General features: G+C 44.7%; 1 protein-coding gene across 1 annotated transcript in view; it reads left to right on the forward strand.

Moving 5' to 3' along the window:
• Positions 1 to 13,179: 13,179 nt before the first annotated feature.
• The window catches only part of Lamc2 (laminin subunit gamma 2), a 63,899-nt gene continuing 58,443 nt past the window's right edge, over positions 13,180 to 18,635 (forward strand). Inside the window, exon 1 of the mRNA XM_027417363.2 lies at positions 13,180 to 13,258. Coding sequence (XP_027273164.1) covers positions 13,180 to 13,258 — 79 coding nt within the window. The remainder of the gene's footprint in view (positions 13,259 to 18,635) is intronic.

Genomic DNA, 18,635 nt, shown 5'->3' on the forward strand with positions numbered 1-18,635 from the left:
ATGAAAGTAATAATAAAGTCTCTACTAGGCTGATTGGCAGAATCCTGGAATCTAAGCAACTCTAAGGACTGAAGCAGGGGGGTTGAAAGTTCAAGATCTAGGCTGCTGCAAAGCAAACTAAGGCCAATCTGGGAAATTTAAATCCTCTTTCGGGAGGATCAGGGGAGCAGCTGAGGATATTATCCAGTGGTAGAGCACTTTCCTGGCATACAGAAGGCCCAAGGTTCAATTCCCAGAGTGATAACTAACTAACTAAATACATTTTTGAATTCTATTTGAGAAACACACTACTCTGCTGAAATACAAAGCCACTGCTCTCACTGAGTGAGTGACACAGGAAGTCTGACCATGGATTGGACTGTTCTGGGTGGCCAGCCTGCGTAAGCTAGGTGTCCCCTGAACGCTTTCCACTAAAGCTCCCACTTCCCCTCCTGCACCCCTTCTCCTCATAGAGACCAGTGTGTGGACTATGGTTTCAGTCCATGTGTTTCCCTTCACCATCATACTAGCCAACACTACGAAGTGGGTTTTATCAGCGTCATTTTAGCCACAGTGAAAAATGGAAGCTAGAGAGGGTAAGGCCTGTGCTCAGGTTTGCCTTTCCTGGAAGAGTGGAACTGGAACCCTAACCCCAGCACAGGGCCCAGACCCTCCCCATCTTCCGCGCACATCCCTTCCCCAGCCCTCCTTCCCTTGCTGTCATTTGGGTGAGTGGGGGTGTCTTCCTTTCCTCGACAGGAAGCGCCTTCGGGATATGAATAGCAGAGTTTCTTGTGACCCATGGTGTTAGCTATGCCCTGTAGACTCCAAAGAGGAACAATGGAGGTGGGTGGGGGCAGCAAAGCCTAATTAGAGCAGTGGGATTCTGCTGTCAAATCCCATTGTGTGGTCAGTTAAAACTCTAAACCTAAGGGCATCCACCTCTTGTCTTGGAAACAGTCCCACTAGGGGCAGGTTCTAGAATGTGCATCAGAGATCCCACAGGTGTGTGTAAATGAGGCCTATAGGAGCCGAACAGGCTTTCTCGGCCCTGTATTTCAGGATGGTTGGCTCCCTTTTATTTACAAAATAAAGTGGAATTGTATGTAACTGCCCAAGTGAGGAGAGGCAGGTCCCCTTTCATGTCAGCAAGAGTTTTTTAGAGATTTGCATGCACTGAGTTATTCAAGACAGCAAGCTCAAGCTGTCTTTTCCACAGACTTCCTTTAGTAGATAGTTCACAGTTTAATGAAGATGTTTAGAAAGGATAGCCCATGGAAAAGGCCTATTCAGTAATGTCATAAGCATAGGGGCTGAAAAACCAAAACCTTCATTATGACTTCCTGCTGGAAAAGTCCAGGTCAGTTCAGATTGCTTGCAGGGAAGGTACTGCCTCCAGGCACAATGATGCTTGAAAGACTCTGGGCCAGGGGATGAGGTGTGTGGGGCAGTGGCAGGCTGTGATCCCCTCCTCTCATATTCCCTCTCTAGCTCTGTGTGTGTGTGTGTCTGTTCTCTCTCTCTGTCTCTCTCTGTCTCTCTCTGTCTCTCTCTGTCTCTCTCTGTCTCTCTCTGTCTCTGTCTCTCTCTCTCTCTCTCTCTCTCTCTCTCTCTCTCTCTCTCTGTGTGTGTGTCTGTCTGTCTGTCTCTATCTGCAGTGTCTCTCTGTCTCCATGTTTCTCCCTCTCTCCACAGCATCTCCCCATATACCTCAGGTTACCTTTAAAATAACAGCACTCCCTCTGCCTCTGCCTCTCCTCTGCCTCTCTGCCTCTCCTCTGCCTCTCTGCCTCTCTGCCTCTCCTCTGCCTCTCTGCCTCTCTCTGCCTCTCTGCTCTCTCTGCCTCTCTGCCTCTCTGCCTCTCTGCCTCTCTGCCTCTCTCTGCCTCTCTCTGCCTCTCTGCCTCTCCTCTGCCTCTCTGCCTCTCTGCCTCTCTGCCTCTCTCTGCCTCTCTCTGCCTCTCTGCCTCTCTGCCTCTCTGCCTCTCTGCCTCTCTGCCTCTCTCTCTGCCTCTCTGCCTCTCTGCCTCTCTCTGCCTCTCCTCTCTGCCTCTCTGCCTCTCTCTGCCTCTCTGCCTCTCTGCCTCTCTGCCTCTCTGCCTCTCTGCCTCTCTGCCTCTCTGCCTCTGCCTCTGCCTCTGCCTCTGCCTCTGCCTCTGCCTCTGCCTCTGCCTCTGCCTCTGCCTGAGTTCTGGGATAACCACTGTGTGCTATACCCAGCTCTTTTTTTTTTTTCTCTTTTCCACACTCTGATGGTCTGTGTTCCTAATATTTCCACAATGGAAACATATTGCCTCTTTCATAATGAAAATAAACAAGAAAGGCCAGGGCAGCAGACAGGTGGACTGCTGTTTGGGCAGGGAATTTATCTTCTAGAAAATCATTGTGGGAACATGCGGAGGGGACATTATCCCCAGACAGACTGTGTTTTACTAAGCAACGCTTCCTGATTCTAGAGGCCATTCCCCCTGGGACAAACCTGATAACTCCCAAGCAATGTTGCCCTGGTTCTAGGATTGTTTCTTTTGTGACTGCAGCAGGATTCTGAGACATGACACCTAACAGCTGGTAGATTGACGATCCTGAATGTTTTAGTAATTTGTTTCCAGGGGACAACAAAACCCAAACTAAACCAAAACAATACTTGAAGATGATTCCACAGAAAACACAGGGCCAAGGCTGGAGTGGAGGCACAATGCCTGGGCTACATAGTGAACCTTTGTCTGAAAACCAATAAACACACTCTAACTAACAAAATCTAACTGTGATGATGGTTGATCATGGTGGTCAGATTGACTACATCTGGCATGGACTAAAGCACAAGTCACTGGCCGCTCCTGGGAAGGGTTTTCTTGATCAGATTATTTGAAGCAGGAAATTCCACCTTAAATGTGGGTGGCAGCCCCACTAATGGCAAGTTCACCTATCCTGTTGTTGCAGCATTCTTTCACCAATATTAAAACCAACTCCTTTGGAATTCCACATAGACTGAAGCCTAGCAGCTCTCCAGGAATCCCCCAGGCTTTCAAGTGCAAATTGGGCTACCAGCCTTGTGGGTTGAGTTTAATCCTGCCAGATTCTAGGCCTCTCCAGTATGAGACAGCTACTGTTGGACTACGCAGATACATCCTTTAGCCAGTCTAATAACACACACACACACACACACACACACAGAGAGAGAGAGAGAGAGAGAGAGAGAGAGAGAGAGAGAGAGAGAGAGAAAGAAAGAGAAAGAGAGAGAGAGACACACACACACACACATACACACCATACCACACCACACAAACTCATTTCTGTATTGAGGAACCAATCAGTACACAAGCTAGCGCACTAAAAAATACAGGTATAACTCCTTTTAATGTTGTGCATTTATGAGTGTGAAGCTTCCAGGGGACAGAGAAATTTTCATGAAATGATCTTCCTGAAACTGTGTGTAGAAGCACTGGGTACTGGGACTTCTTTCTCTGTCCCTTCTCCTGGTCCCTTATCTCTGAGTCTTCAGGGCAGGTCTCATCCCTTGCAATATTTCTATCTATCTATCTATCTATCTATCTATCTATCTATCTATCTATCTATCTTTCTATCTATCTATCTATCATCTAGCTATCTATCTACCCACCTATCATCTAGCTGTTTATCTAATTACCACCTATCTATCTTTGTAGCATAGGTTGTCCTTGAACTACCTATGGAGCAGAAGTTGGCCTTGAACCAATCCTTGCTTCCACCTCCGGAGTGCTGGACTAACAAGCATCCACCACCACACCTGGCTTCCCTTAGCAATCTTTACTTTCTAAGCACAAGGCAATATTTTTATTAAGCATCATCTTATTTTGAAGTATAATTTTTCTCTCACCGTTCTTACTTCAGTTGGACATCATCTTTTGCATTTATTTAAATCTTCCTTCACTGTAAAAATGCATGAGTTCATTTTATTTTACTTAAAATAAGAAAACTTGGGCTTCAGAACTGTTTTTTCCTCTAATAAGGTCAAATCTGTATAGTATTAACTCAGTAATCTTGTTGACATTCTTAAGGGGTAATTTAGATAAAGTATAATTTCCCTCATCACATTAATGTTTAACATGAACTAAAGAACGGTGAGTAGTTTCACCTTAATAAAGAAAACACTAAACATGTACAGTGTAGGTGGACTTTTCTTTCCTGCACATCAGTTCCCAAATAACCCACACAGAGGCTTAATATTACTTATGCATGCTCGGGCAATAGCTCAGGCTTGTTTTTAGCAAACTCTTACATTTTAAATTAACCCATAATTCTTATCTTGTCACATAGCGGTGCCTTCTTTCAACACTGGACATTCATCTTGCTTCTTCCTGCATCTCTCTCAACTCTGCTCTGACTCTGCCCTCCTTCATCCCAGAATTCTTAGTTTGGCTCTTCTGCCTAACCTTATCCTGTCCAGCTATTGGTCAGTCAGCTTATTTATTAAACAAATCACAGTGGCGTGCGTATATTCACGCATTGCAAAGGAATATTCCACAGTATAGTCCATTCATTCCAACAGATGATCCTGAAGGCTTGCTTAGAGAGAGGCTTTGTGGCAGGAGCTTGGGGCTGCTTGCTCACATCTCAACCAACCAGCCAGGAAGCAGAGACAAGAGGCAGTATCTGGATAGGACCCTGTAACAACCCACAAGGCCTGCTCCCTAGTAACCTCTTCCCACAAGGCCCTGCCTCCTAGAGATCCCACAACTTCTTAAAACATTGTTGCCAGCTGGGATCGAATGTTAAACACATTAATTAGAGGGGACATCTCACGTCTAAGCCATGAACACTTACTGACAAAAGAGATTTTTCTATATAGAACTCAAATAATATATGTGTGTACAATTTTTTAGCATAAATAAAATCCATTCTAAGTTGACTTGAAGCACATAAGAAGTAATTGATTCCATGCTAAGGGTTGGAGAACAAAGTAGCTACATTCTACTGACTTTAACAGAGCTTCTAGGTAACTTCCAAGGGATGGAGAGTCGTCTCAGTCTTAAAGAGCTGAGTCCAGAGGACCCAGGTTGATTCCCAGCACCCTCAGGGCAGCTCACAACTTTCTGTAACTCCGGTCCCAGGGATCTGACACCCTCTTCTGACCTCTGCAGGTACCAGGTATGCACAAGGTGTCTTACATGCATGTAAGCAAATCACTCTTACACATAAAACAATAAAATAAAACTAAAAAAATAATTAAGCAACTTCTATTTAATAGAGGATTCCGAGGAAAGACATTCATAGCTTTGATAAAGGAATGACAAATCTTGTTTGCTGTCTTCATACAACAAAAACCAGACCATTAAACCTATTGTCCAAATCATTCAAGCCTACAATAAACTTACCTAAAATAACCAGATCCTTCAGGCAAAATGCATCACTTTGGTTTAAGTAATCAGAATCACTGAATTAATTAATTATCTTGAGAATTCATCTAAATAGACAAATTGAGGCTGGGAGAAAATGTTAAAGTAAAAATTTGTCAGCTGGGTGGTGGTGGTACATGCCTTTGATCCCAGCACTCAGGAGGCAGAGACAGGGGCATCTATGTAAGTTCAAGACCAACCTGGTCTACAGAATGAGTTCCAAGACAGGTTACAAAGCTACAGATGAACCCTGTCTTGAACTCCACCCGCCCCCCAAAAGTATCTCTTGATTCTCCTCTGATTGTAGCTCTCTCTGCAATTGCAGTGGAGTTGGGCAGTTTCACCTTTGAACTCAAATCGGATCCAATCTTCCGTTAGGCTTCCTGCAAAAAGAACCATCTGGGAATATTTGGGGATTTCTGTGCGACCCAGCCCTGGAAGAGTTGCACCCCATGATATAATAGCTACTAAATCCATGAGCTCTTTCAGACTGCTCAGGCTGTTTCCAGCTATGCTAAAAATAACTTCCAGTTATTCTAAGGACTTAAGTGGATTTATTTAAATGCTCTAACATCTGGATCAAGGTATCAGACTCAGAGAAAACCACGCACGAACTGATTGGATAAGATAAAAGGATGTTGCATAAGATCTGACAGCATTGTACATCAAAGAGTGACTGGAGGTAATGTGGGGAGGAAAATTATCCTGAGTAGACAAATCTTGTTTATTGTTGATTTTTGGGAGAACAGTCACTGTAAAATATCTTGTATGTAATAGAAGTTAGGTGTTTCTTGTTGTACTTGATATGTAATTCAATTTCGTTGTTATTATTGGAGAAAGATAGGTTTATCCAGTGAAAAACTGAGTTGTTTTTATATTGTAGCCTAATAGTAACTCTAAAGCAGTGGTTCTCAACCTTCCTAATGCTACAACTCTTTAATGCAGTTCTTCATGTTGTGGTGACCCCAACCATAAAATTATTTTCCATTGCTACTTCATAACTGTAATTTTGCTAGTGTTAGGAATCACCATGTAAATATCTGTGTTTTCTGATGGTCTCAGGTGGCACTTGTGAAAGGGTCAATCGACCCCCCAAAGGGAGCACGGACCACAGGTTGAGAACCACTTTTCTAGAGTGAGTTATTGATGTGGATTTGTGAAGGAGCCTAACAACCTCAAAATAAGAATATTAATGGCAAATGCTTTGTGGGATGGGTGGCAAGGAGCATACCCCTTCATGCCTGAGCAGGCTCTGGGCACATCAGCATCCAGTACAGTCTGCCTGGCCTTATCACAACTGTCAACATTGCTGCTGTGATTAAAATGTGTCCAGTGTTTCCTATTTAAGACAGAGGATGGGACTCTAACTATGACAGGTGTAATCATTTGAGCCAGGAGAAGTGGAAATGCTTGCCATTCAAATTTAGAGCTATGCTCAGAAACATCCTTTCCACTGTCCCAGAGCAAGGGTGGGGCTCTGATGAAGAGTGGCCACCTTCACTTCCAGTTCACCTCGCCAAGCTTGCTGAGAATCAGTCCTGACCCCACATATACACCATGGCAGCACAGGGGAGAACGTCACCCAAGTAGGGTCTTTGGCTCTCTTCCAAATCTGTGTCTGGGGCCCCGATAGAAAGACAGCTAGAGGGACCATCAACTACTCGTGGGTGAACAACTTTCAGTTGGTTAGTTAACACCCCACACGTCTACACAGCTCCTCTCTCCAAGACTCCTCACCCTCTGGTTTGGTTTTGACTTTTCCAAGGCAAGTCTTCCTGTGTCTCCTCATTAGTTGTACAGAAAATGAATATTCCTGTTTGAAATGCATACATCAAAACAAATGCAAATAAGGCTGTGTGTGTGTGTGTGTGTGTGTGTGTGTGTGTGTGTGTGTGTGTGTGTGTGTGTGTGTGTTCCCCTGGCCAAATATAGCACTAGCCAATCTCAGACTAAGAGTCAGCTCCCCGAGGGCTCTGCTTCTCCGGAGCTCTGAGAACCTGCTGAGGGCATTCTGTATGTGTTGCTGCACAAAGTGGAATTGTGCCACTTCAGCTAGGGTACTGCTTGAGGGAACATGGTTTCCTGGAGTCCAGCCAACCTCAGGGAATTTATGCAGCCGATCCAGGAAACACTGAACCATTTCCATTTAAGGGCATTTTCCTTTACCCATTAAGAACAAAGCCAGAGTTAGTTTGGTTTTCTTTTTCTTTCTTCCTTTTTTTTTTTTTTTTTTGTTCTAACCACTGTATTTTTACATTTAAATCTTTAATACAATTGGTGATATAATTAGAACTTCCTGCGGGGAGACTCTTTGGAGGGCAGGGAATTGGGGCCCACAAGTCTGTCTCTATAGCTGGCATGCTAATAGCCAGTGCTTCAGTTTTTTATCGTTAAGTGAGTCTGAAGCCAGTGACATGCCAGGCATTCCTTCTGGAAGTTAACTAAGGTAATGATGGAACCTGAGGCAAATATCAGCACGTCACTTGTAATTCTATTTGGGGCTCTGGGGTCTGGGGAGGTGACAGTTCTGTAAAATGATTTACACAGCATTGTAAAAAGAAAATTCCCTTGGGTGATGACTGAATTGAAAGGGCAACAACAACAGACAAAGGGGACTTCCAGGACTCAGCAGTGTAGGCCACGCCTAGTAGGAATGCCCCAGAACTGTCCATTTACTGTGGCTGGATAGGCACATTAGGCAAAAATCCAAGAGGTAACTTCCGGGAAAGGAGAGTCCAAGATGGGTTTTGAAATTTGTACCCCTAAGGAAATATTCCAGAGAGGCATGGCTACCTTTAGAGGTCACCAAAATTGACAGGTTTCCAGGAATGGGAGGGGTCTTCCTGTAATCCCCAGGTGACATTTCTGCCACAAGGACTGAGATGGCTGCTTACAGCTCCTCATACCAGCAGAGCTGGCTTCGCCATGTCTTATGAAGATGCTGGAGAGTTTCTAGCAATGGCTTTGTCCTTGCACATTTGAAATCAATCTCATCTTAATGTTCAATCAAACACAGTTTTTTGATGTTCCCTCCCTCCTTTTAAAATAGTCTTATTTTATTTTTATTTTTAATCCTGTGTCTATGTCTATGTTTGTTTGTGTGAGTGAGTGCCAGTGCCCAAGAGGTCATAGGTTCTAAGTTGCCTGACATGGTTCTGGTGAAAGACCCCTGGAGGCTCAGGCCCCCAGGATCTAGGTCCAGGAATGCAAAAGCTTGATGCAAACTGCAGGAGGCTTTATTGTTGTTTAAGGAGCTAATGGGTCTTTCATCCACCCACCAAGGATGGCTAGGAAAGACCCTGTGAAGTGTCTGCATAGAGATTTGTCTGCATAGAGATCTTGTAGGGCAGCGTAAGGGGAGTGTCTAGGGGTACCCACAGGCTCAGGATTGGTGTGCCTCCAGGCTTGGAGGGCTTGCCCTGTGTTGATTGGTCAACTGGTTGTTATGGCCCATAGGCCCTCCCAGGGTGGTTGCTATGCTCTGCGCATGATTGCTGTGCACTTGTCCGTAAAGCACACCCAGAGCCGTAAAGCATAGCACCACTAGCTAACTTCTGATTGGTTCCTTGACACGAGGCAGGCATCTGACCTCCTAGTGACCAAGACAAGGTCAGACAAGTACATGTTACTGTCATGGCTGCCGAAAGGGGCAGGCATCTGACCTTAGTGACTAAGACATGTCAGGCAAGTACGTGTTCAGCTGTTATGGCTGCCAAAATGGGGAGTCCCTTCACTGGGAACCAAACTTGGGTCCTCTGCAAAAGCAGCATTCTCTTACAGATGAATTCTCTCTAGCTCTACCTCTCCTCTTAATACCTCTTTACTGACATATAACTTACATACAATCAAGTTTACCAATTTTTGAAGCACAGGGTGTATAGCTAATAGGCAAAACATTACATTTGCCTAACATGTTCTATCCTCAGTACAGCAAAGATTAATTAATTAATTAAATGAGCAAGCCAAACTTACTGATGTTAGGTATACAATTAAATTTATGTGTGTGTTCACATGTTCATGTGTGCTTGGATACACATATGGTGTGTGTGTGTGTGTTCAAATGCAGAGGCCAGAGGATAACCTTGGGTATCACACCTCAGGTGCCACCTATTTTGTGTTTTGTGATAAGGTCTCTCTGCTGGAGCGTGCCCATTTTTCTAGGCTGGCTGGCCATAGAGTTCCAGGGATCTGCCTTGCTCCACCTTCCTCCCCCTGCGAGTACAAGTGCCCAGCTTTTTTATGTGGATTCTGGGAATTGAACTCGGGTCCTCATGCTTGCTAGGCAAACACTGTACCAATTGAGCTATCTCTGACTGAAACCATATTTCAGAATATTTCATTCCCAAACAGTATCCTCATGTGCCATTACAGACAGTTCCCATCTGTGGTAGCTATACTCTGCTTTCTTGCCTTGTTAATATTGCACTTTCTACAATTTCCTATAAATGGAGTCCCATAGATTCTTCTGTGTCTTTCTTTTACCTGGCACAGTGCTTTAAGAGTCACCCATGCTTTCCTACGGATCGATAGTTCATTCTTTTCTATTGCAGGGGAGTATCAGTTTGACTTTTGTCTGCATTTGGGAAAAAAAATCTATTTATGTCAAACAGGAAATCAAATAAGTTTTGTTGCCCCCCTTTTTGTTTTTGCTTTTCAAGACAGGGACTCTCTGTGTAACTGCCCTAGCTGTCCTGGAACTTGCTCTGTAGACCAGGCTGTCCTGGAACTCACAGAGATCCATCTGCCTCTGCCTCCTGAGTGCTGGGATTAAAGGCATGCACCACCACCGCCTGACATTTTGTTGCCTTTTTGAAAATCACATATTAAGCTTAATCAGAACAATACAGTGAAATCTATCATCTCCTTATATTTTGCTTGAGATGTAAGACCTCAGTACACCCTAAATGAAGTCCTAAATGGAAACATTGAACCTTAGGCAGGCAAATCTATGCATGAAATGTCCAGCCTTAGGCAAGCATAGTGGACTGAGCCTGTGCTCCTAGGAGGAGGTGGGGCTGGAGCATCAGGAGTTGAGGGGTATCCTTATACAGTAAGTTCAAGGTCAGCTAGGGAGGTGGGGTGGAGCAGACAGCTGCATATATAGTAAAAATGCAAGTTAGTTAACAACTGAGTAAATTTGGGTGCTTCAGGCTTGAACTAGGATAAGAGGCTCTCTGAAGTTCAACGCTAAAATTAAAATCAGTTAGCAAAAGTGTTGAAGCAAAGCAGTAACCTTCCCCATGTTTGTTAGCGCTCAGCAAGAAAAGATTGACGGGTGCTCACCAGGGACAGTAGCTATGCCATCATAGGAAGACAGGATCTAGATTTGGGATCCAGAGCCTCAACTTTGACCCCTGGAGTCCTATGGCTCCAGAGAAACTCTGGAGAAGAATTCTCAAGCTGGTACAGGGGGTGGATACTGTTCCTGAATAAAGGGCATGAGGCCAGTGCAGAGGACTCAAGCCCCAGGTAAGGGGTTGTTTAAGCAGGTGATGAGGGAGAACCTAAGTCAAACTGGAGAGTGCCTGCTTGATGGTGCAGAATCCTGTACCATCCACAGAAACGAGGTGCTGGTTGATCTGGTCCAAGTGACCACTCTAATTTCTTGGGGACAACTATGTGGGCAGAGTTCTTTGTGACTCACCTTTTGGATGAACGCCAACAGTCCTCAATCTGGCCATGCTGTGATGGCTGCTGATAGCTAACCTTTGATTGCACACAGTCCATTCAGTATTGTGAACTTATCTTCCTTTATGGTGCTTTTTAATCTGACCATCAAAGAGTGTATGAACGGTGGAGCTACATTGCCTGGCTTTGCATCTTGGCTTTGCCATTCTTAGCATGTTACCTAACCTTTTTAGGCCTGTGGTGTGGGGACACTGGTAGTATATCTCATTCACAGGGTTTTCAAAGGGCTAACATGTATCAAAGACTTACAGAAGTCAGTTGCAGACAGGTCTCTATGTTGTTATTATTATTATCACTATAGAAATGATAGTAGATGAAAATATTTTGTTCCAACATTCAAGATATGATAAACAATGGAAATCTGCACTGAAAGACACATTTTGTCTTTAAGATTTTATTTTGCAGGGCTTCCTGCCTTGCTCCCCCTGCACCATGCACTTGGACTTGGCTGTCACAATTTTTCTCAATGTTTTCCAGTGGGTGGGAGAAACACAAGGATCATGGCACCCAGAAACAGGGTCTCACTCTCCACCTTGTAGCACCTACTGGAAGGAAGAATTCTAGACACCTGGTCTCTAGGAGATGAAGTGTTAGCAGTAACTGGACATTGGTTTTGAGGGAGAAGAATCTTTGTATTATTTGGGCAGAAAAGAGAATCAAGTCCCAGGTGAGAAAATTAGAATTTCCTTTCTGCTGCTCATTCTCGTACTAGAGTTTAGAGTCGATGCCAGCCAGACTACAGTACCTCATCTTGCCCCCGCTGTTCTCCAGTGCTTTCTCCAGTTCCTGGTTATAACGAGGTTCAGGCTCTATGGTCTATCCAAAACCCTCTGCAGCTCTCCCAGTCAGCTCATACTGGCCACTGACACATATAGAAACGGGAATTCTCACACCTTTGACAATAATGAGTGAGTTACATTGTTTGTTATCTTAGAACGTTAGCTGCATAATTATCTATAGTACAGTCATTCATTTAGTCAGTGACTAGGTATTTATTGAGGGCCTCTGCAGTCCTTCCTTACCTTGGGAAAAGGGAGGGGTTATTGGTTGTGATGGATACAGTGTGTCTATATAAATACTGGTGGTTCTTAAACCTCTAGCAGGAACCAAAATCCTTCTCTGACAGTCACCTCCAAATCATTCTCCTCAGAAGTCCCCAGGACAGTGTAGGACATGCCAAGGTCTGCATCCCCTCCCCCATTTAGCTGACACACTCCCTCTTAACGTTTTCCATCGGGGCCTGAAAGAATGGCATGAAAATTATGCTCTATGATGTTAAAAGAGTAGGAAATCATGGGCCCTTTCCTTATGAACAGAGGGTTTGTTGGACATCAATTGTGTTCTAGACCCTGCATCGTGGGTAGGGGCACCCGGTCTTCATGGGAGGCTGGCCTGCCAACAAGTAAAGAGCTGCTAGCTCAAGGTTAAGGTAGGGTGACAGACCCAGGAGAGGAATCTTTGTTCCATCCTCACAGTACTGTGTGTGTGTGTGTGTGTGGAGGTGGGGGGGGGCAGTTAGGTGTGAGCAGAAATAGGTGGTGTGCACTACCTCAGAAAAAAAGTTGCCCCTAGATGGAGAGTGAAGAGGATCCTGTTGGGACCCTCGGTGGTCTGGTTAATCTGCTTCTCTTGTCTTTCAGACCAGAGTGGAGAGGGCTTCTCACTCTGAGGGATGGATCAACGCCTGTGCCCTTGAGACCCACCCCCACCCCCACTGCGAGCCCCAATTAGAGGAAGGGGCGGCCCCTATCTCCCACGGTGAGTTCAGCCCAGGACCACCCCGGGAGAAGGGCTGTGGGAGTTGTGGCGCATTCCAGAAGGATCCTTAGGCCGCAGCCTCTGCACCACGCCCTCGGCGGGGCCAGGTGTGCACCCCGGTTGCGGAGGGGGGAGCCGGGGGCCGCAGCGAGCGGGTTTACTGCTCGCCCGCCGTGCGCTGAGTGTTTGTCTGCCTCGGAGGGCTGGGTCCTCCTTGTTCACAGGTGAGTCACGCCCCGAAACACGGGCTCTCTTCCTGTCAGGACTGAGTCAGGTAGAAGAGTCGATAAAAACCACCTGATCGAGGGAAAAGGAAGGCACAGCGGGGCGAGGACTCGGCGCCCGGCAGCCACTCGCAGCGGCGGAGCGCGGCCCGACCATGCCTGCGCTCTGGCTCAGCTGCTGCCTCGGCGTCGCGCTCCTGCTGCCCGCAGCCCAGGCCACCTCCAGGAGGGAAGGTGAGTGCTCCCACCGCGCCTCCACGGTGCCCTTCCCTGCAGACGGCGATGGCTGTCTGAACTCACCTCGAGGGTTCTCGCTTGGTCAAGTCAAGGATCTCCGCAGAGCACCCTTCTCCCTACCTGGGGCTCCTTCAGAGATGCGCTTTAAAGTGTTAAGAGTTTCCCATAAAGCCCCCGGAGTTAAACACACGAAGCCAATAGGGGTTGTACCAAACAAGGGTTTCCTCACCTTAAAGCCATTTCCTCTTTCAATTCCCTCCCTTTCTTTTCTTTTGCACCAGGGGGACACCCACCCCCACCTCCGCCCGGTTCTATCAGTAACATGCTGGTCTTTAAACTGTCCTCTCTCTGTATATTTACCAGCAGGAGTTGGATGGGAATTTTTCCACGCCTGGCAACACCACACAGACTGAAAAAAGAACGTCTGTAATCCCCCTGTTATCTGTGTTGTATTTTTGAGATAGATCGTGAACTTAAACTTTTTTTTAGAGATACACAAAACTTGTGCAAAAATGTTTCTTCTTACTACAGTTTTACCTCCCAGGTATTATTGGACTTAAAAGTCGATATCATTTTATTCTTACCTAGGACACCCGGTGGCTGTCATATCTTGAGGAGTCAAGTTCATGTAAACAAAACTTTGTGAGAACCTAGCAACTGTTTTTTATAGGCATGTGTCCTGTCAACTAAGATGACATGTAACACAGGTTGTCCCTGGCACTTAGCAGAGGTGCTTTCTTCTAATTACCCTGACTTTTCATGTTCATGTTATTGTTGCTTCCTGGACTAGGTGGCATTCCAGCCATCACCGATTCCAGGCCACAGTGCATTGATTATGTATAATTGTCACCAAAAAGGGGTAACTGTGAATGATAGACATTTTCTATAGTCGTAACCATAACCATTTTACTAGTTGTATCAAAGCATGCTGTGTGCCTTGGATTTGTAAAATGAACGTTAAAAAAAAATACATGAAAGTGGTCATGTGGAGTGGGCCTCCTTTGAGTTAGGACAAGTTAGTTGAAACCTAGTAGAAACCATCCAAAGAGCAAAAATCACTTCTAAATATTAGAGTTAAAAGTAACTGTGTATGGGGATCAACCACTAAGAACCCTTTGATTGAAAGGTGGGAGGTTGGCAGTGTGTTCCCACAAGGCCACCCAAGCAGCTAGTGGCAGTGGCAGAGCCTTTGATCCAGAGGTTCTTAAGCTGGAACTTTTTGACCATATTATAAAAGTAACAAGAGGAATGTATATTATATTATATGTTGTATGTATGCCTTTTCTTTTACAGGGTAGGTAACCATTACAGCAACTTTCCTCTTGGCTATAATTAAATGTATTTGTGTACGTTCATGTTAGATAACAAAAACAAATATGTAGGATGCCACCAATTGTTGAATAGTTAGAGTCACCATCTGGGATGCTATGTTCTCAGCAGACTTTGTAGCCCAGCATTCTATCTAGACCCAGAGTTCAGAAGTGCTGTATGGCTCAGGCTCACACTTTCTCAGTCCTTAGAGACAGATGGAGATATTATGTTCTCTCCTCAAAGGGCTTCATTTGGGGGCCAAGTGAGACTATGAAAAACTAGTCATTATGTAGCTCATTCATATATTTTCCATTCATGACACACTGGGGTGTACTAGGAGTTGGGCTAAAAGTATGGTAACTGTCCTAATCCAAAGTGACCTGTGTGTACCTGAGGCTCCTGTGGTCTGTGAAAGTCTGAAGTAGTGATGTTGTTTCCTGGTTTTTTTCTTGCGGGTGAAATTATGGTAAAGATATAATTACCAAGACTTACAGGGTTGGTCTCAGCTAAAACATCAGCTTTAGAGTCAGTCTGACCTGGCAAAAATTTTTTGTTTATTCACTTGTTAATGCCTGTCTTAGTTACTGTTCTATTGCTGTAAAGAGACACCATGACCAAGGCAGCTTATAAAAGAAAGCATGTAATTGGGGCTTGCTTACAGTTTGAGAGGGCAAGTCCATTAGCATCATGGCAGGGTGCAGTAGCTGAGAGCTTATATCCTGGTAGGTAGGCAGCAAGCAGAGAGAAAGAGACTGGGCCTGGCCAGGGGTTTGGGAAACCTCAAAGTCCAAGACCACCCCTACTCCTACCCCTATGCTACACCTCCCCCAACAAGGCCACACCTCCTAATCCTTCCCAAACAGCCCACCAATTGGGAAACAAACATTTAAATATATGAGCCTGTTGGGGACATCCTTATTCAAACATCACAGTGCTCTTTCAGTCACTTTTCAGGCTCCTCAGCTGCTTGGATCCTGTCTACTTCACCTGCTAAATGAAAGCATTAGAACTGGGAGACTTGGTGAAAGGAAGGTTACTGTAAACTGCCTTTCAGAATTGGGGTCCACAGTTCTTCAGAGAGTCTGGAGCCAGGAGCACAGGTACAGTGAATTCAGATGCCCAGAGATCAGTAAGAAACACAAGGGTTCCCATTTGGGATCTCATAGCTGGGTGAGAGACTGTGGCATGTGTTCCCAAAGGTCTGGATCATAGTCTTGGGGAAGGTATGGCTGGAGATGAGTGAGACACAGAGAGGAGCATGATAGAAAAGTAGCTGTGAATCTGCCTCTGTAGAGCCTTAAGTTCTAGACTGTATATCTAGGATGGAACCTTGTAAGCACAGAAGAGTTGCTGAGAGTTGGTAAACAGAAATGGTGTGTTCGCATTGTGTTCTAGGAAGGCTGCTGCAGGGCTAAGAGGGTGGAGTGGAGTGAGGGGAGTCAAATAAAAGGTGAGAGATGGTGATAGTGAAACAGGCGGGAAGAAGGAGACTACTGAAACTCATAAGGTAGATCTAAAGAACTCGGTGACCCACTAAATACATGATACTTCTGTGGGGCCCTGTTACAGGGTAGATCTCTGGGGACTTCAGGGCTTTTCTTTCCTCTCCTTTCAACAGCCCAAGGAAAGTGGTGAGCATCCCTGCTGTTCAGGTGACATCTGCTTTACGATTTACCCAACAACATAGGTAAAACATAAGACAAAATCCTGAAGCAGATTAGAATCTCAGCACTGGCTCTCATGTCAGCCCTTGTTGCTTTTTTGTTGTCCACCAGAACACCCCCACAAACCCACACACACTTTAGAACATGCCTAATTAAAACATGCCCAAAGCATGTAAAGTGGCCCTGTACTTTCTCATCTCTTCCTGAAAAAAAAAAAAAAATGACCAGCTTGATTCTGAAAACATTTAGAGGTGTATATGTCATAGTTATCTGTCTCTTTATGTTTAACTTAGTACATGATTTGCACAAATATATTTAAAGTCATATAATGTACACAGTGATATACTTAGTTTTGATTTGTTTGCCTCTCATAAAATAATTTGCTTTTATGAAGTCATTTCCATTCATCTTCAGACTTCAGATGGTTGTCTTCCTAAAGTTGCTTCTACATAACATTTTTGTTGTTGTTGTTTGTTTGTTTGTTTGTTTGTTTAGATAGGGTTTCACTGGGTTGTCCAGATTGGCTTAGAACTCATGACCCTGTTGTCTCCACCTTTTGAGTGCTGGGGACCTAGGCACAAGCTACTGTGCCTGGCTTTGAATCTCTTTCTATTGTCAATTTTAAGTACTGAGTTTTCAGAAACAGAAGGTTTAAATGTTTCCGGAGTACAATGTGATCTTCACAGCACAGTCACCTTGAACTTATTTGTGACAACTTCCAACCCTGGTGATTGTGACATAAGGGACAATGTGTTGTGTTAGATGATTTGGTACTTTTCTTAACTGATAAGTATCCATATATCGAGTAAGGTCATTTTAGCTTAATGTCTTCTCCAGATAACACCTAAGCCATTGAGAGAGTGCTGTGTGATATGTAAGATTTCTAAAGGACTTACCACTCCTCCCACCCCCCCCCCGGAATCATTTTTGGTAAAATAAAAAGTCTATATACACAGTAAATAGGAATTGAGAGTTAGAATTCAGTGTGAGCTGGGAAGTCCTTTGGGGACATTCATTTTGGTGTCCTGAACTGGGGCAGTTGATTTAGTTGGTGATTTATCTGGGGCAATTGATTTAGTTCTAGCAGTCCATGAAACTGTTGATTTGTGATCATGTTTATGGGAAAGTCAGGTTATGAAATTACCATTTTGAGGCAATCCGGGGAGTATGTTTCCTGTTTAAGTCCTCAGTAAGTCAACCAGATTGACATCGTTTTTTTCTTGGGGAAATTGCAGGCAAGAGACAAGACCTGAATCACTGATCTTAGACCAGTGCAGAAATAGAAGCCCTATGATTCTGGAATTCTCTAATTTAGTCACAAATGAAATTTAGCAGATTACTGAAGCATTCCTGGGGCTGTGTTGTAACATAAGCCCCAGAAAGATGATGTAATGTTTGAATCCTCTCCAAAGCCCAAAGCTGTCTTTTTTGGTGTCTGTGGGTGACTGTGTGTCTGCAGACGTCCTTCCCTGCTGAACAAACACACACTTCTTCACATGGCAGCTGTGAAAGTGGAAGAGTGTGGCAGCCATTCCTCTAACAGTGGTCAGCACATGGCTGGGTCTTCCCCTTCTGCCACATGAGAGGAGAGGTGGAGCCAAGCGTCTGTATCCAGGCCTTCCTCACACATTGCAGCCCTATTATAGAATTCCACTGTATCGCTTTCAGATTTTATATTTATTTATCATGGGAATATGAATTCTCATGTTGGGAAAAAATCAATTTGTAGCTAAATCACTTCCTACAAGTAATTCAAAATTAAACAAATTACCTAAACATTGAGGTGCACTTTATGCAGAAGACTTCTTTGGGGTGGGTGTTTTGAAGCTGGGTTTCTCTGTGGCTTTGGAGGCTGTCCTGGAACTAGCTCTTGTAGACCAGGCTGGTCTCAAACTCACAGAGATCCACCTGCCTCTGCCTCCGGAGTGCTGGGATTTAAAGGTGTGTGCCACTACCTCCCAGCAATGCAGAAGATTTCTTACAACAAGAGTTTACACATCTCCATGGTTTCTTAGAACTAAATGCTCATCCCTATCCAGTGCAGGGCAGTTCAGAAGTAGGAGCTCCATTCATTCTGGAGCAGACTTACCTAGTTCCACAAGACTGAATGAGAATGTATCAGACACTGATAGATAGTAGGTCTCAGAGGTCTCTACATACCTCTTGTTTTATAAGAGCAGATAATGATAAGGGAGGTAAGATCCTTGCCTGGATTCCCATGACTTGGCAGAGCCAAGCTGGGTTCTACAAGTATATTGTATGCATGACAGGGAAGCCAGGGCACCAAAGATTGCCCTAGCTAGAACAATATAGTTAGTAAGAAGGGCCAGGATTCACTTGTACATGAATTTTCAGTTCCCAAGATAGTTCCTTGACTTATTTCTCATTCTAGAAAAACA

This window comes from Cricetulus griseus, chromosome 5 (genome assembly GCF_003668045.3).
Source record: "Cricetulus griseus strain 17A/GY chromosome 5, alternate assembly CriGri-PICRH-1.0, whole genome shotgun sequence".
NCBI classification, from domain to species: domain Eukaryota; kingdom Metazoa; phylum Chordata; class Mammalia; order Rodentia; family Cricetidae; genus Cricetulus; species Cricetulus griseus.